Here is a 22788-nt window from a genome sequence, read left to right on the forward strand (position 1 = left end):
GTGGCCCATGCTCCTGAGCCTCTAGCGGACCCGAGGGCCGTGCTCCTGAGGGCCTGTCCGCCCACACGCATCCCTCCTCACAGCCGCTGACGTGCATCATCAAGCACCCCAACGGGACCCAGGAGACCATCCTCCTGAACCACACCTTCAACGAGACCCAGATCGAGTGGTTCCGCGCCGGCAGCGCGCTCAACAGGATGAAAGAGCTGCAGAAGTGAGGCCCCACTCAGCCGCCACCGCCGCCGACCTGCTCCTCGGACCCGCTCCAGCGGCACAAGGGCGGTCCTGCGTCACTGGAACCAGATCCGATCCGATCCAGCCGTGGCTCCACTCCGAGATGTGGCGGCCGGGCCTCCTGCCCTCCTCCCCTCGGCCCAGGGAGTGCCCCAGAGCCGGGGGTGGGGAGGCTCTTAACAGCGTGTCACCCCCCCACCCCGTCCTCCTGTTTTTAGTCCGATTCAGATCTTAAGCAGCTTCATGCAACTGTATTTATTTTTGATGACAGACGCCCATCTAAAGTTTTTCTCTTGCCTGTTCATTTCACTGGTGGCTGAAGGATCTGAAAAAATCCTTTTGGTCTTACAAGGAAAATAAGAATTCACATTCAGTGACTGTCGCTGTGTGAGTGGTGGTGTCTGCTGCTGTCAGCTCCAGCAAGGGGCAGGGGGGGTTCCTTCACAGCCAGAGTCAGTGGACACCCCCGAGAGCCATGCCACAGTGTTTGTTTCTCAGCCTCACTGCCCGTGGGGCAGCCTCCCCTCCCCATCCCCACATTCCAGTAGCTTCCCTGATGGGCCTGGGCCCAATATGGAGCCTCTCCTTTCTCCTGGGCTTTGGGTTGCCCTTCAGACACACAGTGTGTGTCTGTCGTACAGACCGGCCACCACATCCAAGGTCACAGCTAGTCCCTGTGTGCCGTGCCCCCATCCCTTGGCACCGGGCGGCAGCAGGCATGGCTCCTCTCCCTGGAGTGCCGTCCACTGGCACCACCCACGGCTCCAGACCCGTGTCCACGTGAGCCGAAAGGCCGGGGTGGGAGGCAGGCTCCACGGCGACCCCTTCATCATTACAAGACTTGCCTGACAGAAACATGGCGTCCGGTGGGGGCTATAAAACCATGTCCTAGTCCCAAGAGAGGTTTCTGGCAGAAATGAGTGGAGGGGCAGGAGAAATCTGGCAAAGCCATTCTGTTGAGTAAACGATGAGGCCCGCCTCCAGGATCTCAAATCACAAGCAGACAGACCCACAGCATGTTCACAGTGTGGCCGAGGTCGCAAAGTGACAGCCAGCCCGAGGCTCCCCGCTGTACTGCTGGTGGGAAACGACAGCAGCAGGTTGCCAGCCCTTACCCCTGGCTCAGGAGAGCCCGCCGCCGCCACTTCCTGATGGAGCTGCCTGGCTGAGTCCAGGCCCCCGCCTTCCACATGCCGGTGGGAAGGAAGGTGGTTTCCCTTGAAGGTCAGGCTGATGAGCGCCTGGCAGCTGCCCCGGACCAGCCTCTTGCTCTCTGGGTTACTTGTGGGGTCACCAGGCTCAGCTGGCCCAGAGCTTGGCCTGAGGCGGCCGGGACCTCTCAGCCCCAAGTCCACCTCTGGGTCATCTCTAGACGTGATCTGGGGTCAGGAAGGGTGTGCTGTCCCAGTTGTGGCAACTTGGTGACTAGATCACTAAGACAAGGGCGGCTCTCCCGGGTGATGCTGTCTTCATTTATTAAATGTCTGCTGTCACCAACGAGCAGAAGTCCGTGGGGACCGTGGCACTCAGGTGGCTCTGGGAGGGGCAGGGGAGGGGACAGCCTGGCAGGGCGCAGACTGCTCCCCATCTGCACAAGCGGTGGTGGTCTTCAGGGCCAGCTGCGCCTCCTTCCCGAGGGCCAGGCGGGGTCCGTGGTCACAGTGCAGGGCTAGCTGCTCGTCCACCAGGAGAGGAGGCCCAGGCCTGGCTCGCTGATGGATCCCTGCCAGGGTGGGGAGAGGGAACCGGCGTGCTTCATCTACCGCTCAGCCTGGAGCCAACTCAGGCAGGAAGCAAAGGGGGGCCCTCTCTTCTAGGTGAGGCCCCAGGGAGGGTAGGGCACAGCCAGCCAGGAGGCTCTGGGAACAGCCGGGAGCCACACCAGCACCCCAGGGGGCAGGTGGACTCCCCTTGCGCTCCAGCCTCTCAGGCCTATAAGGACAGTGCTGGTTACCAAGGACACGGCCCCTGGCCCCTCACCTGCATGCCTGCCCACAAGGGCACCAGCGTGCCAGTCCTAGGCCTGCTCTCCTGAGCCGCTGGTGGTCTGGTCCTGCCAGAAAAACTTAGTGACCTTGAGCCCAGCCTCCGAATCACGCAGAGGGGACCACCACCCCTCTTCCTGACAAAGACAGCTGCCCTGAAAGTGAACAACCTGGGCCCCACGTTACACTAGAAAACCCTTCCCGCAGGCCCTGAAACCCCACTTGGGTCACGTGTCACCGTCTGGCTTCACGGGGGTAAAAGACAAGAGACCCAAGTCAGATCTGGTGGGTTTCAGCTTCCCCAGGCCCTCAGGCCACTCGGGTTTGCAGTGGGAGCAGCCTTGAGGGTCCACCCCTGGTTTCTTACTCACGCAGCCGGCTCAACAGCAGCCTCGTCTAGCTGGTGCTGTCCTCTCATGGGCAAGGGCCTGACTTGCCCGCCCTCCCCAACAGCGTGGCAGCGTTATGACACCGCCGCAAGGACTACTGCTGCCCTGGCCCACAGAAACTGGGTTCCCCAGGCTGGGTCCACCCAAGACGCCACAGCAGGGACTGCACCCCCACCCGATGGGCCCCCCCGCCCCTGGCCTCATCAGGACAGCTCACCATGAGTGTGTACGGAGCTGCCTTCTTGGGCAACTCCTCGCTGGAAGAGGTGGCCTCAGCCGAGCTGGGTCCCGTGGGGGATGTGTCCACGAAGCTCTCGTCCACCACCCGGAAGCGGACCTCCTCGCCGATGTCCATGTACAGATCGTGGGCGCCCTCCTCCGTCTCGTACTCCCACACCCACACCTGCTCTGCCTCGTCGCTGGACAGGGCACACGGTCAAGGCAACAACCAGGCCAGTGGGGAAGCCCTGGGTTTGGAGGCGGGGGGTTCTTCCCATAGTGCCCAAACCCCCAGGAAGAGGCAATTGCAAGCTGACATGTTTTTCCTGGGAAGTCACAGGAAGAGAGGGCTCAGCCCCACATACAAGAGGTGAGGTCAGGCCGCCTGGAGCCCATGGAGTGACCAGAGTGCCAGGACCCAGGCTTGGAACACGGACATCAGAGCAGAAGGAGCTCGGAGCAGAGCAAAAGCTGCACCGCCACCCGGACCCCACCTGTGTGCCCTCTCAGAGGCTGGCTCCCACCGGGGGCCAGGCCCAACCTCCGTGCTTCAGGGCCCCTGTCGGTATACCAGGGGCGCTAGGGAGACCTGCCCTCCGGGGCTGCGGCGGGGAGGTAATGAAGCAGCACGCGTGGAGGGCACCCTGCACAGGCCCCACGGTCGACCTGAGCGCCAGCTAGAGCTGGCCGTGTGCTCCGCACAGCGCGATCCCGCATGCCTCTGCACGCCTCTGTGCTCTCTGCCGGCAGGCACCCCAGGAACCTTCCCGGTTTCCAACAGGACAGGGCAGGTCTTCTGACAAGTTCCAGAGTCACACAAAGACCCTGCCCCAGGCCCTGTGCATGCATACACACACACATACACGCACAAATGTACACACACACCATGCATCCACACACGTACACATGGACGCACACATGTGCACACACAAAACCAGGGCCCCCTCCCTCAGCAGATCCCACACTGAAGGGACATACTGCCCTCCAGTGGCAGCCTGCAGGTGGGTCCTGCCTCTCCTCGCTGCCAGGTCCCCTGCTGGGCACTTTGGGCACAGCTCGGACAAGATGGGGTCTCTCCCGGTGAGCAGTCTTGGGGAACACGCACAGAAACAGCCACCCCAGTGCAGCAGGGTGAGGGCCGGGACCTGCAGCACCAGGCCCTCAGACGCGTGCCAAGGAGGGGCGGTGGGCCGGCCAGGGGCCTCAGAGGGAGGCGACCTGAGATGCTTCCTGAGGGGACAACCTGAGCAAGGCGAGCTAGAACCAGGCCTGGCAGCCCCGACGCAGGCGCAGGCCCCGTGGCCCGTGTGGGACACACAGGCAGGTCCGTGCTTTGGAAGCAAATGAGAAAAGGGGTGGGCAGAGGCCAGCAGCATCAGGCCCCAGGCCCCAGGGCCACCCTGAGGAGCGGGGACCCTTCTGTGGAGGGCTGCGAGCTCTCACCCTGGGAGGATACAACTTGGCCGGCTGCTGCAGCGACTCCGGAGGGATAAGAATGTCGTCGAAGAACCCTAGGGAGACTGGAAGATAGGTGACAATGTGAGTAGACAGGCCAGCCCCGAGTCTGTGCTGCCTGGGGACCCCTCCTCCACCTCGGAGCCCCACGCCTCTGCCCGGCCTGAGCAGCCACCCAAACCCGAGGTGGGCCCTGCACTACTGAGGCCAGCAGCCTGGGTCACCTCCGCCAGCTCCAGTGCCTCCCTCAGGCCATCTCAGCCTCCTGGCCAAGGCCCCGAGCGGGCCGGGGTCCGCACTGTTACAGGACGGACGGCGGAGCAGCCCCTCGGGAAGGTTCTGCTCGTCTAGGTGGCCGCTCCCCTGACCACCTGGAGAGGCTACGGGCCCAGCGCCTGCCCCCAGCATGCTCCCAGGTCTCGCGTGAGGACGCAGGGCCGATGTTACCGTGCACTCCCTCCGGGCTGCAGCCTTTGATCTTTCCAATCAGAATCTCGTCCAGGAACGGATGGAACACCACATAGCGAAAGTGAACTGGAAACGGAGACACCGTGGCGTGATGAGCAGGCCGTGAGCAGGGGCCACTCCGGCTGGGGGCGGCCTCACTCACTGGCACGCCGACCCCCAGGGCGGCACCTAGAGCCCACCCAGCAGTCCATGCCAGGCCTCCCCATGGGCCTAGACCTCATCTCCTGCAAGGCCACTGCTTGGCCCCCACAGGAAGCCAGCAGTGCTGGCCCTGAAACAGGCCCGCTCCCAACCCATCAGCCACGCCTGAGCCCACATCCTGGCCATCAATGACGCCAAATCAATCTCAGCCTTCCTCCGGGCGCTCTCCTTGAAATTCTAACAAGGGCAGAAGCAACTGGCAGAGAGAACCAGGTTTGGAAACAAGTTCCCCATCTCCTGCTGACCGGCAAAGTTTGCCCCAGGCGCAGCTCTGACCTGGAAAAGGATGCTAAAAATGCCCTGAAATTTGGGGGGGCAGGGAGGTTGGGGGGAGCCAATAAACCAGCAACAATGCCTCTGTGGGTTCTCAGGTTCTGCCCTAGGTGGTCCCTACTCACGTGAGCCCAAGGAAAGTACCAGGTAGGGTCTTTGCCCGCATCACAGACTCTGACTCCACGGCCTGGCAGAAGCCGTCCCGTGATCACTGCTGCCCCTTGCAGAGCGCCTCAAAGGGGGTGCCCACTGAGCGCAAAAGGCATACGGTGTCTAGGGCCTGAACTCCGCCAGGGCTAGATAATAACCACGAGGCTGCCCCTGCCCGGCTGCCTAGGGCCCATCTCAATCCGCCCGTGTGAGTGTCACGCTTCCCCACTGGAAGCAAGCGGCTCCAGGAGGTCAAGTGGCCTGCCCACAGCCGCACAGCCGCTCTGCCAGCGGGAGATGCCAAGCCTTTCTGAGCCACCACCCAGATCCACGGGGTTGGGTCTGCCTCCCCTGTTTAACCCCAGACACAGGCTTCTGCGTCCAGCGCCCTCAGCTGCCTGGTCTGCGGCTTGCCCCCAAGGACAGCGGGGTCCACCTGCCCCCCGCCCCGGCTCCCTGCAGGCTGCTTCCCATGAGTCCACCAGGCAGGAAAGCATGGGGGAAGGACAGGGGGCAGCTGGTGCACCTCCCTCCCAGTGAGGGGACAAGCACAGCTGTCCGAGCCTTCGAGACAGGAGAGCCGCACGCTGACCTCGGAGAGAGCAGCTGAGGGCCAATGTCCTTAATGCACAGAACGGAAAAATCCCTCTGCCCGTGTGACCCAGTTCCATCAGCTCAGTTTAATAAGTCCCCACGGAGCCTCTGCCAGGGCTGTGCCAGGCTGGGCTTGGGCATGGAGCTCTCTGGGGCAGGACAACACGTGATCCTGTGCCCAGGGAGCTCGAGTCTGGAACGACCATAAGCAAAGCACGTGGTGAGCAGCCCAGGTGTCCGTGGACAGATGGATGGGTAATCACACTGTGACATAGCCACGGAAGACTGTTCAGTCTCAGGAAGGGATAAAGGGCTAATACCGGGAACCACACAGATGACCCCTGAGGATATTAGGCTGCAGGAAATAAGCGAAGCGAAGTCGCTCAGTCGTGTCTGACTCTTTGTGACCTCATGGGCTGTAGCCCACCAGGCTCCTCCATCTGTGGAATTTTCTAGGCAAGAGTACTGGAGTGGGTTGCCATTTCCTTCTCCAGGGGATTTTCCCGACCCGGGGATCGAACCCGGGTCTCCCGCATTGCAGGCAGATGTTTTACCGTCTGAGCCACCAATAAGCCAACCACAAAAGGCCAGCACTGTAGGATCTTGCTCACAGGAAATGTCCAGAAGAGGCAAATTCAGAGACAAAGCTGATGGATGGTTGTCAGGGGCTGGTGGAGGGCGGGGAGTGATGGCTAATGGGCACAGTGTTTCTTCTGTGGGTGACGAAAATATTCTAGAATTAAGACAATGGTGACAGCCACACAGCTCTGTGAATACAATGCTGAAGCCCCTGAACTGTATGACTTAAAAGGGAGAATTTCACGGGATGTGAATTATGTCTCACTTAAAAACCAAAAGGAGGCCACAGACCAGGTGGAGGGCCAGCTAGGGTAGTGCTGTGTTGGGGGCCACCTCCCAAGAGTCCCCCAGTGAAGTTCTAGGGATGTTCAGCCGGAAGTAGGAAACCTGAAAAGTCAAAAAGGATGGGTCTGAAGAACCAGTAAGAAGAGGAAGACCTGTTCTTAGTTGTGGGCCGAGGATAAGCAGGGGTGCCTTAGGATGTAGTGAGTGTCTACAAAGGACAAATACCTTGATTCCACTCCAGAGGTGCCTGGAGGAGCCAAATTCACACAGACAGAAAGTAGAGTGGAGGCTGGGGGGGTAGGGGTAGCGGGTGGGTAGGGAGAGGGGAGCGGGGAATCGGCGTTTAGTGGGGACGGAGATCCAGTGTTGGGAGACGATAAAGTGCTAGAGATGGATGGTGGTGGCGGTCAAACAACAACGTAAACTGACTGTCACGGAACTATACGCTAAACATGGCAAATGTTATGTTCTATCACAGCTTTAAAAAAAATAAAAGGGAAAAGAACAAAGCAAATGGCAGGCACAAGACAGGCTGCTCCAGAGCCATGAGTGGGGCCCTAGCTCAGCCGGAGGTGGGGGCAGCGGGCAGGTCAGGAGGGACTTCCTGGGGGCCGGGTCTACCCAGCTTGGAGGGCATGGGGCACGCAGGGCTGGTGCCAGGTGAAAGTACCCTAGGTGACACGGGATGAGGCTCAGTGTCACAAATCAAAAGGCTGGCATCTCGTGAGGACTTACTATGTGCCGGGCGCCAGGCCAAAGGCTTCCTGTGGTTTTTCTCCTTGACTCCTTGTAATCTCTACGTGAGGCAGGTACTATGAGTATCATACTGTTTTCCCAGAAATGAGTCTCAGAGAGATAGGTAAAGTAACCTGGCCGGGGTAGAAGTAAAAATAGAAGAAGTAGAAGGCGACTGGCAAATGAATAACCCTCTAAGCAAAGGTGGAGGCCCAGTGCTGAGCACCCCTCAACACACCCTCAGCCACAGCCCTGGGGAGGCAGTGGGGGAAGGGGGCCCCGGCCCGGGGTCAGCCTCCAAGCCTGGCCACTACCCCACCACAGATCGACAACTCGCCCTGCACGATGCTCCATGGGCCCCGAGGAGCCTGACTGCCATAAGTGTTACCCCATTTTACAGATGAGCAAAGTGAGGCTGAGCCACATAGCCACCTGCCCGGGGTCCCCCTGCAGGGGGGTCAGAGCCAGAATTCAACCCCAGGGACACTGGGGACCCAGGCACAGGGGGTCGGTCAGAAAACCAGCAATGACGCCAAACAGCAGAAACAACCCAATAAACAGACAGAATCTCTGCATATTTAACTTTTCTCTCCAGTCTCTCTTGAAGTTCTGGCCCCCATACCACTTTTCTCCTGGACAGCAAGGCCCCTGTTCCCCAGCAGAGACTGGCTCAGCTGGACGGCGTCCTTCGCTGTAAACAGGCCCCGCGTGGCCTAGTCTCCACATCACCATCTGACCTTTCTGCTCACGAGACCGTCCCATCCACACACAACTCAGAGCTCCACGGCATCCTCGTGAATGAATTAAGTCTCCGGATTCCTGGACACACACACACCAGGCAGCCTCGTGGCACGTTCTGGAACGCTTGCACATCCCTATGCCGAGGCTAAAGCCCCCAGTGGGGGTCAGGGCTGGGTGGGAATCACTGCGGGGCCCTCCCCAGAGAATCTGACTCAGAGGGTCTGGGGCAGCCGGGCGAGCACCCAGCTGATGGCGAGTAGCATGTCTACACCCTAACCCCAAACCATCTCAACGGCCTCCTGGCCCTCTGCTTCTGACTTGGTTTGTCCCAGCAGGAGAGAGATCAACGCCCCATTTCCTCCCTGAGAGCCCTCCTCCCATGGGGTGCACATCCCTTTGCAAAGTGACTGCAGCTCCTCCCACTGGGGGAGTCCTTCTCCAGCCCTTGACTCTGGCCTTGGCCACGTGACCTGCTCTGGCCAATGGGATCCGAGCAGAGGCTCAGCCCGGAGGCGCTTTGGTACCCAGTCTGTCTGCCTCCTGAAAGAAGAGACCACGTGGAGCAGAGATGAGCAGCCCAGCCGAGGCCTCCCACCCAACCAGTGTGCCAACCACCAGACACATGAGACCACTCTACACCATCCAGCCCTGGTCAAGTCAGCCCAGAAGACCACCACCGAGCTGACCGACAGAATCAGAGGAACAATTCAAATCAATGAGCTATCAGGGCTTGCTATAAGCCAAGGTCCTGTCGTGAGAGCTTTGCGTGTATTAACTCAGTAACCCTCAACAGTCCCGTAACTTAGTCTACTGTTAACTGCCTTTTATTGAAGAGGAAACAGAGGCTGCCTATTCCACACAGCAAACAAGCAGCAGAGCTGGTATTTGAACCCAGAGGCCATGAGTTTAACCATTATGCCCTGGTGTCCCTCAAGTCTCCCACCCCCAACCAGCCTCCTGTGCCCTTCCTCCCTCTCCCTGCTTTTATTCAGCAATGCCGACTCCACTATCTGTCCACTCCCCCTACCTGAGCGCACTGACAGCCAGGCAGAGGGGGCTCAGACAACACACAGGACCGCAGGGGACACGGGCGCAGACAGAGCCACAGCCTCAGAGCTGCCTTGATAGAGAGGCCTCGAGAACCACCTCATCCACCTCCCCGTTTTTATTGGTCACGTTGCACTGCATGTGGGATCTTAGTTCCCCAACCAGGGATTGAGCCCGTGCCCCCTGCAGTGAAAGCACCGAGTCTCAACCACTGGACCACCAGGGAAGTCCCTGCCTCTTTTTTTATAGACAGGAAACCGAGGCCCGGAAATGGGAAGATTCTGCCCATACCACCCAGAAAATTCCTGGCAGAGTGCTCAGGACTAGACCCCAGATCTCCCAACCCCAGACCAGGACCCTTCACCAAAAACTGAGCCCCAAGAAACCCGAAAAACCCAGGAGGAGAGCACCCACCTTTCGTGTGTGACGCACCATCCCCTGGGAACACGTACGCATCCTCCAGCTTGGTGATGTCAAACAGACAGATGCAGAGTCCCACGTTGTACACAACCTGTGTGTGTCCATGGACACGCCAAGTGACTCCCAGGCCCAGCTCTCCAGACAGTCTCTCCTGAGATTCGCACCTCCCCCCTTCACGGGGCAAGTATCCCCATTTTAAATGCACTGGGGCACTGCCTGAGGCAAGGAACTCCAGTAGATGAGCTCTAAAAACAAAGCCTTTGGTGACAAGACAGATTCAAGTCACAACACGAGCCCCACCACTCCCTGTGTGGCCTGCGAGGTCACTTCTCTGAGCTCAGTTTCCCCATCTGCAAAAATGGACATACCAGGCTGCGGGGCTGTTAAATCCAAAAAGAACAGATGTGAAGCACCTAGCTCAGTAGCCAGCTCACTCGCTAGAAGAAACCCTCTCCAATCAAGGATCATTACTATTAGTAGCAAGGACTGGGTGGGGAACCCCCCAGGTTAAAACTACACTTTTCCAAGGTCCCAAGTCCATTCTGGAGCTCACAGTTCAGAGTGTCAGAACCACAGCTAGTCGCTGTTCTGCTCACAAAGTCTCAGACACACAGATGTGGCCGCAGGGACTGAGGCTGGCAGAGTGACACACAGGAGGCCCTGAGACTGGGCAAAACAGGCCAAGGACATCCACAACCCGTTCCCACCCCACGATGCTCCAAAGGACTAGCCGCTCAGTGTCTGCTTATCGGACACCAGCATCATCACATCCCAAACAGAGACCTTGCGGGACTGTTTACGGATTAGCAAGAAGCTCAGAGAAGTGAGTCCTGGCCAGACCTCAACACAGTGAGGCCCAGAGTCTGGCTGGTTTTGGAAGCACAAGGAGGCAGGCGCCCTTGCCTGCACCTTGGACCACTTTTGCAAGGTCTCCTCCCAAATGATTCAGTAATTCATATGCAGAAATACTTGTTTGGGAATTCCCTGGCAGTCCAGCGGTTAGGACTCAGCACTTTCACTGCTGAGGACCTGGGTTCAACCCCTAGCTGGGGAACTAAGATCCCACAAGACTCAAGGAGCAACAACAAAAAAAGAAATACTTGTCTGAACAGATCAGAGAAGGCCCTGTGCCACAGAAGGACTACATTCCCTTCTTGGACTTTTCATAGCTTCTCTCTTTGTCCCCTCAGAAGCCCCCTCTCCTTGTACCTTACAAAGCAACCAGACACCATCCACTAAGGACTCTGTGAGTTCTCGCCAACAACGCCCCAGGTCTGTACACCCCACCTTCTGTGCCTTCAACCTCTATGGCAGGACCTGCCTCCAGTCTCCAGCCAGCCAGTCTTCTTCCTGCTGGCTCTTTCTCAGCCTACTGGAGATGAAGGCCATCACTCCAGTGAGGTCCTGTGGGCCCTCTATGGGCTGGCTCCCACCACTCTCCAGCCTGCCCTCCCCTCTCTCCCTCTGCCCTGGCCACATCAGCCTCCTCCAAGCTATGACAGGCTTGATATTCCTTCCTGCCACAGGGCCTTTGCACATGCTGTTTCTGCTTCCTGCATAGCTCTACTCTGCCCGGAACCCCCTACATGAGTTCTTCCTCACCACCTGCTCTCAGCTCAAGTATCACCCACTAGCAAAGCCTCTTGTCTCCCTCATTGTAGGCGAAGTTCCCTCATTCCACAGGCTTATGAGAATACTCGTCATAATGTAAGTAAGTGAAGTAGCTCAGTTGTGTCCCACTCTTTGCGACTCTGTGGACTATACCCTACCAGGCTCCTCCCTCCATGGGATTCTCCACGCAAGAATACTGGAGTGGGTTGCCATTTCCTTCTCCTGGGGGTCTTCCCGACCCAGGGATCGAACCCGGGTCTCCCACATTGCAGGCAGACGCTTTAACCTCTGAGCCACCAGGGAAGCCCATAACAGTTATCTCAGTTTGTCATCACACACTCAACTGTGAGAGTCTCTTGTTCATATCTGCTGTCCCCACCACACTACAGAGTAGAAGCGTGTCTGTTTTATTCATTCAACAAACAATTATGGAACATCTGCTCTGTGCCCAGACTCTATGGGGGTTACCTGCGGAGAAGAAAAAGGTCACTGCCCTCGTGTAGAGGAAAAGAGAAAAACAGTAACCCAGTAAGCAAGCAAGGAGAGAGTGTGGCGACTGCTAAGAAGGAAAGAGTGATGTGCCACAGAATAACTGCTTCAGAAAAGGGAGAGGGAAGGCCTCTTGCTGGCACTAAGGCGTGCTGGCCTGGCACGTAAAAGGTGCACAAACATTTCTGTTGAAGGAATGAATGGCTAAACCTCCTGACAGCTGAACTACCACCCATCTTCACAGCAACAATGCATGGTTGGACGACAATGATTATTTCCATTTTGCAAATGGAAACCGAGGCCCAGCGGGGGAAATGACTTGATTTAGATTGCAAATTATCAATAATTTGGAAGTGGGGACGCTGCTGCTGCTGCTGCTAAGTCGCTTCAGTCGTGTCCGACTCTGTGCGACCCCATAGACGGCAGCCCACCAGGCTCCGCCGTCCCTGGGAATATTCCCCAATTACAAGAGCCTTTTTCAAACCCAATTTTTGATTCTCTCCAACATCAAAGGATGAGTTCATCCCACTTACAGGTGAAGAAACCGAGTTCTGGGATGTTAAGCTCCTTGCCTAAACGCCAAGGGTTGGCAAGGCCAGGCCGGCGGCGGGTGGGTATGCAGTGTTGGCCCTTCCCATGCTAAAGACCTGCCTGCGACCCCGTGGACCCAGTACCTTGTTGGCCAACTTTTTGTTCAACTCTTCGGCGATGGAATCGTTGAGCTTCCTCTCAAACTGCCACGGGGGGATCCGCACGGTGTCCACCATCTCCACGAGGACAAACATCCCAGCCTGGGCCGGGGGCTCTGGGAGCCGGAGGATCAGTCACGCACCAGGGCCTGCGGCGGTGGGGATCCCCGAGCCCGCTCTGCGGAGTCCCCAGGCCGGTAAGGCGGGCTGCGCCGTAGGGCTCGGTGTGTCCCGTGCGGGGCGCGCTCCGATTCGACAGATAAATAATACAGGCTCAGCGGCGGCGGGGAGGTCTCCTGGCTGAGCCGGAACGGCGCGCGGCCCGCCACATGCGGCCCCTCACCACGCGCCGCCGCCACACACCGAGCACCCAGGCGCAGCCCTCTACGGCAAGACCTGGGGCGAGATTCCGAATTCAGTAGCTTCCGGAGGGCCGACCAATACGAAGCTTCGGCCCGCCCCCGACGCGGGGCGGGGCTGCCTACCGGCTCGTGCGAAGGGCGGGGGGAGGCGGGGGCGGAGCCTCCCCTTCCGCCTGCGCGGAGCTGTCAAAACCCTCAGACAACGCTCTCAGGTTGCTAGGCGACCTCGGTGCCACCCAGTCAGCTCTCGCCTAGCCTGTACGTCCTCTCCTTGCTGGTCTCAGACAGTCCTCTGCACTACTGCCCGAGTGATCCTTTCCAAACGCAAACACAGTCTGCTTAGACCCAACCGGATTCTGGAAACGGGGAGAATTAACCGGAACCCGGCAGGCGGGACCTTTTCGGATAATAGAAATGTTCTGTGTCTCCTTTTAGCAGGTGGTTACACAGATGTATCGGAGAAGACAATGGCACCCCACTCCAGTACTCTTGCCTGGAATATCCCATGGATGTAGGAGCCTGGTAGGCTGCAGTCCATGGGGTCGCTAAGAGTCGGATACGACTGAGCGACTTCACTTTCACTTTCATGCATTGGAAATGGCAACCCACTCCAGTGTTCTTGCCTGGAGAATCCCAGGGACGGGGGAGCCTGGTGGGCTGCCGTCTATGGGGTCGCACAGAGTCGGACACGACTGAAGTGACTTAGTAGCAGCAGACACAGATGTATGTAATTGTCAAAACTCATCCAACTCAACATTTAAGATCTTTCTTTGCATTTAACTGTAAGCAGATTAAATCTCAATTGAGAAGCAATAATAAATTGGGACCAAAAAGAAAAAGAAAGAAAACAACCCCTCAGTGGCTTCTTGTGCGTACTAAATCATTTCAATCGTGCCCGACTCTTTGCAACCCTATATAGACTGTAGCCCGCCAGGCTCCTCTGTCCATGGGATTCTCTAGGCAAGAATTCTGGAGTGGGTTGCTGTGTCCTCCTCCAGGGGATCTTCCTGACCCAGAGATCGAACCCCTATCTCTTATGTTTTCTGCATTGGCAGGCGATTTCTTTACCACTAGCACCATCTGGGAAGGCCCAGTGGCTTCCCATTCAGTTCAGTTCAGTTCAGTCACTCAGTCGTGTCCGACTCTTTACGACTGCAGCATGCCAGGCTTCCCAGTCCATCACCAATTCCCAGAGCTTACTCAAACTCATGTCCATTGAGTCGGTGATGCCATCCAACCATCCCATCCTCTGTCATCCCCTTTTCCTCCTGCTTTCAGTTTTTCCCAGCATCAGGATCTTTTCCAATTAGTCAGTTCTTTGTATCAGGTGGCCAAAGGATTGGAGTTTCAGCTTCAGCATCAGTCCTTCCAATGGCTATTCAGGACCAATGTCCTTCAAGGTGGACTGGTTGGATCTCCTTGCAGTCCAAGGGACTCTCAAGAGTCTTCTCCATGGGATTTCCTTGATGGTTCAGTGGTTAAGACTCTGAGCTCATAATGCAGGGGGCCCAGGTTCGAACCCTGGTCAGGGAACTAGATCCCATATGCAGCAACTAAGACAGTGCAGCCAAATAAATGAAAAATAAATTTAAAAAAGAGTTCTCCCACACCACAGTTCAAAAGCATCAATTCTTCTGCTCTCAGCTTTCTTTATAGTCCAACTCTCACTTTCATACATGACCACTGGAAAAACCATAGCTTTGACTAGATGAGCCTTTGCTGGCAAAGTAATGTCTCTGCTCTGTCTAGGTTTACCAGAGCTTTTCTTTCAAGGAGCAACCGTCTTTTAATTTCAAGGCTGCAGTCACCATCTGCAGTGATTTTGGAGTCCCCCCAAAATAAACTCTGTCACTGTTTCCATTGTTTCCCCATCTATTTGCCATGAAGTTATGGGACTGATGCCATGATCTTAGTTTTCTGAATGATGAAGATCATGGCTTCCCATTGAATTGGTAATAAAATCCAAAATCTTTCTGGTAGCTCACAAGGCTTTGCAGGATCTTGACACTACCCACAGGCCTCCAGCCTCATTTTATTCTCTCCCGGCATTCCAGTCTCATCCATCTTCCTATGGTAGCTAACGTGGGCTTGGGCTAAGAGAAGTTAGTAACTTAAGATTATGGGTTGCTAAATGGCAGAAGTGGGCCCCACCGGAATCTCTACACTACACAGTCTCTAAAAGTTGGTGGGTCATGGAAATACACTGCAGGGTGTTGTGTGTGGTTTCTTTTTAATATTCATTAATTTGGCTACATTGGGTCTTAGTTGTAGCACTCAGGATCTCCGTTGCACCGTGGGGAATCTTTCACTGTGGTGCACAGACTCTCCAGTTGTAGCCCGTGGGCTCTGGAGCACTAGGGCTCAGCAGTTGCCGCCTGCAGGCTTAGCTGCTCTGAGGTCTCTGGGATCTTAGTTCTCCAACCAGGGATTGAACCTGAATCCCCTGCACTGGAGGGCAAATTCTTAACCCCTGGACCACGAGGAAGTCCCTGCAGTATGTTTTAAACAAATAAAAAGAGACTTGGAGTGCACGACAGAGACAGTCAGAAGTGCATGGTCCTTCAATTTGCTGATTTTACACATATAGGGATATCTCTGTACGTCTGGCTGCCGTGACCAAATTTGGCCTTCTCTGCATCTATATTATTTATAGGTCTGTCTGCTTTTCCTAGGATTTGAGCTTCTTGAAGTTGGGAGGAAATGAGACTTTGGCTCTTTATTCCCACAACTGCCCAACATCATTTCTAAGATGCCTTCAGTAAAAGTGTTTAGGAGATCATATTAATTCTTTCTCTCAAATCTCTCGAAGTTTTCCTTCTTCATTTCATTCCCACAACTTACTGCCCTGAAGGACTTTTCATTGCTGCCCCAGAGCTTAGCCACCACACATCCAAGCTACTGGCCTCAGTCTTTCTTGCAACTGACCCACCCACTGTCACAAAAACCTTCCCTTCGTGGATTTTTTTTGTCTACACAGAGAGTTCTGGACTATGCCCAACCTTCCTCTCCAGCCTAACCTCCCTTCTGTCCTCCAGTCACTGGGAGCTTCTAGCTCCAAGGATGGAGAAAGTCCTTTTATAGCCCAGTCTTGAACACTTCTTTACCTGAAAAGCTCCTACTCATCCATCAGAACCCAAACGTAATAACTTTCTCATTCATTTATTCAATACACTATGTGACAACTGTTAGAGATCCAGTGGGGAAGGAGAACTGGTTTCTAGGCCCAGCTTAAGCTCAGAGGGGTTGGGAGAAAGAGAGGGAGGACAGGGCCAGAGGCTTTGAGAAAACCAAAAAATGTTTCAGTGGGTTTATAGAGGAGATGAAAACTGGTAAGACTGAAGACCCCTGGGCAGGGTCCAGATCACAAAGGCCTTATTATTATATTCATTAACTTTTTGGCCACACCCCACTGTATGTGGGAATCTCAGTTCCCAGACCAGGGATGGAACCTACATCGCCTGCATTGCAAGGAGATTTCTTAACCACTGGACCACCAGGTCCATTAACTTTGAATTCTTACACCAGCTGTGTAAGGTAGGGGTTATCATCATCATCATTATCTAATTTATCTCACTATCATTTATCTCATTTCAGTTTGCCTCATCTAAGGCAAAGGGCTTCTCACGTGGCATTAGTGGTAAAGAACCCATCTGCCAATGCAGGAGACGTAAGAGACACTGGGTTTGATCCCTGAGTCCGGAAGATCCCTTGGAGGAGGGCATGGCAACCCACTCCAGAATTCTTGCCTGGATAATCCCGTGGACAGAGGAGCCTGGCAGGCTATAGTCTGTAGGGTCACAAAGAGTTGGACATGACTGAGGTGACTTAGCACGCACTAGCGCACAAGGCAAAGAGAAGTTAAGTAGGTCACTCAAGGTCACACAGCTATCATTCAAGGTCACACAGCTAATAAGTGGCATAGCTGAAATTCAGACTCCAAAGCCCTCCTAACCACTGGGCTTATGCCACCACCTCATTAGCCCAGGGGCAGCAAAGGGAAGTGTTGGAAGGTTAGAACCAGGAAATAACACCAGGACATGTGAGCTGGAGGAATAGTGGGAGGGAGGAAGCTGGTGGAGAAAAGAATACCAGGGAGGAAATTACTGGGTGGCCCCTGTAAGAGGAGGCCCAAGCAGGTTGGTAGCCATGGAGAGCAAAGTTGGGCAGAGTCCAGAAGTCTTTAGAGGGTGGTCTCAGATAGGGTGCAGGACCTGGGGATGGAAGTGGGAGGAGCCTAGGCCTGAGGCCTTTCACTGAGATGGGAAACTGGAGGGGGGCCAGGTTGGGGCGAAGAGGCCAGCGCTACTGAGTTCGATGTTTTGGGTTCCCAGGCTTCTTTTATGGTGTTCAGCTTACGGGGTTGTAACAGTGATTTCTTGGCACGATCGGTTTCCTCATTAGTGAAAACAGGGACCAGGCCTCCTTGTTAATTCTCTGCGTCGTTCCATGGACGCTTTGAGGTGGCTGACAAAAACACAGAGACAGTCTGCCAGCTCCTTGCCAGCCCAGGACTCTTCCGTCGTGTCCCCCTCCATCCTCCCGGCCTAGCCCTGTGCCTGGCACAAGGTCAGGGCTTGTAAATACGTGCTATTTGAAGGAACAAAAGGATACCAAAATAATTGCTAAGAACAGAGGAGTGAGGGAGAAATGGAGTTGGAAACTAATCCAGGAGGAGAGTCCAGTGGGTGGTTAAGGGCATGGAGTTCCCACGCCGCAGCGCACTAGCTGAGCAGCGGCGGCCAGTGAACCTCTCAGCAGCTTATGGCCTCCCTGTAAAGTGGAGATAATAATAGAACCCATCTCAGATGACTGTCCATCAGTGGAGGGCTGGATGAAAAAAGATACATGGTGTACCACTGAGTAAAATAATACAAAGCCATATGAAAGGATGAGAATGCATTCTGTGTATGGATGGAGAATGATATTGAGAATATATTATTAAGTATAAAAATGCAAGGTACAGAGCAGTCTATATGGGATGTTACTATTCATGTCAAAAAGAGAAAAATAATACTGTGTGTGTGTCTGTGTGTGTTTCTGTGTCTGTGTGTCTCTGTGTGTGTCTGTGTGTTTGTGTGTCTGTATGTGTATCTCTGTGGCTCTGAGTGTGTGTATATCTGTGTGTGTTTGTGTGTCTGTGTGTGTTTGTGTGTGTGTCTGTGTGTATATCTCTGTGTGTGTCTGTGTATCTGTGTATGTGTCTATGTGTGTGGGGGGGTCTGTTTCTGTGTGTGTCTCTGCAACTGTGTGTGTATCTCTGTGTGTGTGTCTGTGTCTCTGTGTGTTTGTGTGTTCGCCCAGGTATGTGTGCACTGATCACACTGGCTGTCTCCAGGCAAGGAACTGAATGCCTGAGGGATGTGGAAGAGGGACCGGGTAGGAGGGAGAATGTTTTAAATGCCCTTCGGAATCTGTGATGTGTGGGATCATGGGGCAGAGTGTCCACGGGCTTTGACCCATTAGGGTCACCAATCAGAATCTCAGGAGCAGCCTGTTGAAATCTCTGGCTGGGAGATGGGGACGTTTGAAAGCCGGAGTTCTCACTGCTGGGGGATTCCCATCACTAGGCGTGTCCTGAGTCGCTCAGTCGTGTCCATCTCTTTGTGCCCCCATGGACTATAGCTCGCCAGCCTCCTCTGTTGATGGATTTCCCAGGTAAGAATACTGGAGTGGTAGCCATTCCCTTCTCAGGGGTTCTTCCTGACCCAGAGATCAAACCCAGGTCTTCTGCATTGCAGGCAGATTCTTTGCTGCCTAAGCCACCAAGGAAGGGCAATGCAGGAGACCCGGGTATGATCCTTGGGTCAGGAAGAACCCCTGGAGAAGGGAATGGCTACCACTCCAGTATTCTTGCCTGGAGAATTCCATGAACAGAGGAGCCTGGCGGGCTACAGTCCATGGGGCTGCAAAGAGTCAGGACTGAGTGATGAACATACTTTTGTATTCTCATGCAAAATGTGCAGTGATTGTTTTAATCTTATTATAATTTGTATCATGGGAACATATTACCTATTCAAATTCAAAGCGAAATAAAATTTAAATTAAAAAAAGCAATTAAGATTTTTTCCCATCTTAAAAAAACCCTCTCAGCCCTCTTTCCCTCCAGCTAGTGCCCCATTTTCTGCTCCCTTTACCAGCAAAACCGCTTGAAGGAGTCAACTGCATTTACTGTTTCCAAATCCTCTCTTCTTGTCTGTCTTCAGCCTGCTCGGTCAGGGTTTTGGCCCTACCTCTCAACCCACGCTGCTTTCTCAGGGTCAACATTGGCATCCATGCTGGCAAATCCAGAGGCAATTCTCAGTCCTCAAGGACCGCGCTTATCCTGGCTGATCACTCCCTCCTCTCCAACACCCGGGTCCTTCTCCCACCTCCTCTCCCCACCTCTAGACATGGGCAGTCCTCAGGGCTCCGCTGAGCAGTCTATACACCTGTCTGCTCACATCCCCATTTGGAGACTCAAATTTCACCTGGGCCAAAATGGTCATCTCTTCCCCCACAAACCTGCTCCTGTTAGACTTTCCATCTTCAAAATGGACTTCATCAGGGACTTCCCTGCTGGTTCAGTGGCTAAGATTCCATGCTCCCAACACAGGGTGCCCGGGTTCAATCCCTGGCTGGGGAATTAGATTCCCTCGTGCTTCAACTAAGTTTGCAGGCTATGACTAAAGGTCGCACAGGTCACAACGAAGAACCGGCGCAGCCAAATAAGTCAACTAATTTTAAAAAATAAATTAAATGTCACTCAGAAATTCTCAGTCCTCCTTTCCTGACCTGGCAATGCTCCATCTCACTGGAGGAAGAGTCAGTTCTTGGGACGGCCTTCTTAGCCCTGAGGGGTGCACCAGTGATCCCTATGACCGCGTGCACCCATGCCTCTGCCTAGGGGCTGTTTCTCAAACCCTGGGCATCCTCCCCACTCACGGCCTCTGCCTGACGCTGTCTCCTCTCCCTAGAACATTCTCCCTCTCAGCACCCTCATGTCTTCCTTCCTCACCTCCTCCAGGTCCATCACCTCAATGGTGCTTTCTCTGGCACCACCCCTCCCATTTTAAATTGCAAACCACCCCCCGCCACTCCCTCCCTCACCTCCCTGTGTCATGGCTTTCCATAGCATTTACTGTCTCCTGACATGTGACATGGTTATTTCTTAGGTTGTTTTCCTGCCTCTCTCCTTCTTCCTGACTGTAAGTGCCACGAAGACAGGGGCTTGTGTCTGTTTTGTTCACTGTTGATTTCCCACTACAGTACTTAGAAAAGTGTCAAGTGCACAATAAGCCCAGGACAAATATTTATTGGATGATTAAATCAGATGAGGAAAAGAAAATATTAACCCTGAGTTACGCATGGTCCTGTAAATTAACTTGCTATTGACAAAGGAAGAATTTGGCTCCAAGATTTCTAGCAGTCAAAACAAAGAGAAAAACATCTCAATTATAAAATGGAAACTGTTGGTGGTTTAGTCGCTAAGTCGTGTCCAACTCTTGGGACCTCCTGCCAGGCTCCTCTGTCCATGGGATTCTCCAGGCAAGAATACTGGAGTGGGTAGCCATTCCCTTCTCCAGGGGATCCTCCTGACCCAGGGATCGAACACGGGTCTCCTGTATTGCAGGCAGATTCTTTACCAACTGAGCTACAAACTGCTGCTGCTGCTAAGTCGCTTCAGTAGTGTTCGTCTCTGTGCAACCCCATGGGTTGCAGCCCACCAGGCTCTTCCATCCCTGGGATTTTCCAGGCAAGAGTACTGGAGTGGGTTGCCATTGCCTTCTCCGAGCTACAAGAGAAGCCCCAAATAGAAACTAACCAATTTTATTTGGTTAGGAACGTTTCAATTATAAAATATAAACTAACCAGGTATCTGGATTTTCCTGATTCTGAGCTCTCGAGGGCCTTCTCCAGGTTCTCAAAGCATGGAAGCTCTGAGGAGCAGGATGATGCCCTTGACCATGTCTGGAAAGGCCCAGGAATGACACACACCCCGCCGCGGACAGCTGGGGAGCACTGGGGAAAGTAGTCCTGGAAGGGACCTAAACAGAGCATCCCAGGACATTACTCTGTTCCAGTTTGAGCCAGCAAGCAAAGTAGAGAAAGTCAATAGATGTTTGTTATGGTTGCTGTGCAGGAGGCCCTGCTCTGGGAGGCTTGTGCCCTGGCAAGGAGGACCCGCAGGAAACAGGAAAACAAACAGAGGCAGGTCCTCTCTCAGGCCTTGCGGTTGAGAAAGCTCACATGCAAAATCTGATGGTGAGGGAGGGGCGACTGCCTCTCTGGCCAAGGCGGTTGGGGACGGCCTCGCTCTGACAGTGAGCGTGGAGGGAGCACTCAGTTTGGGAAGGCTGGAGGTGTTCAGGACCGCGTATCTGCAGGCAGATGGCTGATCGAGGCCCGCCTCACAGCCATCCCAGGGCCAGGTCAGCTGGGGGTCAGCCTGGCTGATCCAGCCCCAGTCCTCTGGAAAGGTGCGGGGGAGGCTGGCCGTGGGTCAGGGACCACCCCCTCCCCTTCTCATCACAAAGAGCTCCTCCTAGTGACTTGAGGAGATCCAGGCAGCTACATCACACGGAGATGCTCACCCGGGCACTTTAGGGTAGGCTCCAGCCCCAGGCAAGGCCAGGAGAGCCTCCCACACCCCCAGCAGCTTGCCTGCCCTGACCGCTATGCTGGACGAGCCGTGAGGCTGCCAGCGACACTGTCTCATTTCAGATGGAGGAGCGGACCTCTTGTCAGGCATCCCCCCAGACCCCACACAGCACGGCCTCTGCCCTTCTATTCTCTGCACCAGCCACATCAGAAACCCTAAGTTCCTTGAATATGCAGTGTGTTTTTGTTGTTGTTTTTTGGTGGCAGGGCATGACATGCAGAACTTCCTCATGCAGCAACAAAGACCCAGGACAGCCAAAAATAAAATAATAATAAAAAGAAGAATCCACTTTCCAATGCAGGAGGTGCGGGTTCAATCCTGGATGGGGGAACCAAGATCCCATGTGCTTCGGGGCAACGAAGCTCACACGAGGCAACTACTGAGCCCGTGAGCCGCAACAAAGACCCAGCGCGGCCAAGTTAATGAATTAACTGAAAAGTAAATAAATAAATAGGATGCTTGTGGAGGGCTGCACAAACCAGTGACATTTAAAATGAATAAATAAATAAATATAAAATTGCTAGTACAGGCTGCAGATGAGTCCCACAGCAGAGGATATGGGTGTCCAGGGAACGGAAGACATTTCAGAGCAGTGTGGTACAGCAGAAAGAACAATAATAACGAAGCCAGAATTCTTGTGCTTTAATTCCAGCTCCGTTACCAGCTGTGTGGTGCTGGGTAAGTTTCTTAAACTCTCTGTGCCGAAGTTTCAGCATCTGTCAAGTGGCACCAACACCTTAGGAGGAGTGTACGTACCTTAAAGGGTTTTGTGGATTCAAGGCCGTGGAAGGCTAGGACGGGGCCCCACCGGTGGGCTGATCATCAGTAACAAAATGGGGATTTTAAAGTTCAGTTGGAACCGACAGGACTAAGGGGCTTCTCTCTCCTGACCCATCTCTACAGCCTCACCAAGTGAGGAAGGATTTCTAGGGGGTGAGCTTTTGAATTCTTGGGTTTTCACAGAAATAGCCTGCATGGCGGAGCCCCTGGTTTTAAGCAGATGATTTCTTTGTTACTCAGCTGCTGGTGGGTGGGTGGGTGGTGCCTTGGGCTGCTCATTTCCTGAATGAACAGCTGTGCCCTCTCGTCTTCGTGGAGAATAATCATAATACTACTTCAAACCTCAGCCCAGCCTCCTTCATTCACGCTCCCGGCTGCCTGGCAGCCGCAGCACATGCTCGCCCGCTGGCGGGGCAGGGAGGGCCTCAGAAGGGGAGGCTGGAC

The 22788-nt window shown here is 54.7% G+C and overlaps 2 protein-coding genes and 1 non-coding gene across 4 annotated transcripts in view; 2 read left to right on the forward strand and 1 right to left on the reverse strand.

Moving 5' to 3' along the window:
- Positions 1 to 616, forward strand: part of ACO2 (aconitase 2) — a 46806-nt gene extending 46190 nt beyond the window's left edge. Inside the window, exon 18 of the mRNA XM_018048823.1 lies at positions 84 to 616. Within this exon, the coding sequence (XP_017904312.1) occupies positions 84 to 218 (135 nt within the window). The 3' untranslated portion in view covers positions 219 to 616. The remainder of the gene's footprint in view (positions 1 to 83) is intronic.
- Positions 469 to 12989, reverse strand: POLR3H (RNA polymerase III subunit H). 2 transcript variants are annotated; one of them, XM_005681112.3, is made up of 7 exons: positions 12550 to 12989; positions 9770 to 9866; positions 4730 to 4816; positions 4284 to 4347; positions 2826 to 3027; positions 2215 to 2287; positions 475 to 1957 (listed from the first exon to the last, which is right to left on the reverse strand). In XM_005681112.3, the coding sequence occupies exons 1-6, from the start codon at positions 12658 to 12660 to the stop codon at positions 2252 to 2254; spliced, it is 597 nt and encodes a 198-aa protein (XP_005681169.2). In that variant the 5' UTR covers positions 12661 to 12989; the 3' UTR covers positions 475 to 1957; positions 2215 to 2251. The 2 variants fall into 2 exon arrangements, with proteins under 2 accessions (XP_005681168.1, XP_005681169.2); XM_005681111.3 differs by lacking the exon at positions 2215 to 2287 and having other exon boundaries at positions 469 to 1957.
- On the forward strand, positions 14387 to 14459 carry TRNAM-CAU. The gene has a single exon. It is a non-coding gene; the product is annotated as a tRNA-Met (tRNA).

The sequence above is a fragment of the Capra hircus genome, chromosome 5, assembly GCF_001704415.2.
Source record: "Capra hircus breed San Clemente chromosome 5, ASM170441v1, whole genome shotgun sequence".
Taxonomy (NCBI): domain Eukaryota; kingdom Metazoa; phylum Chordata; class Mammalia; order Artiodactyla; family Bovidae; genus Capra; species Capra hircus.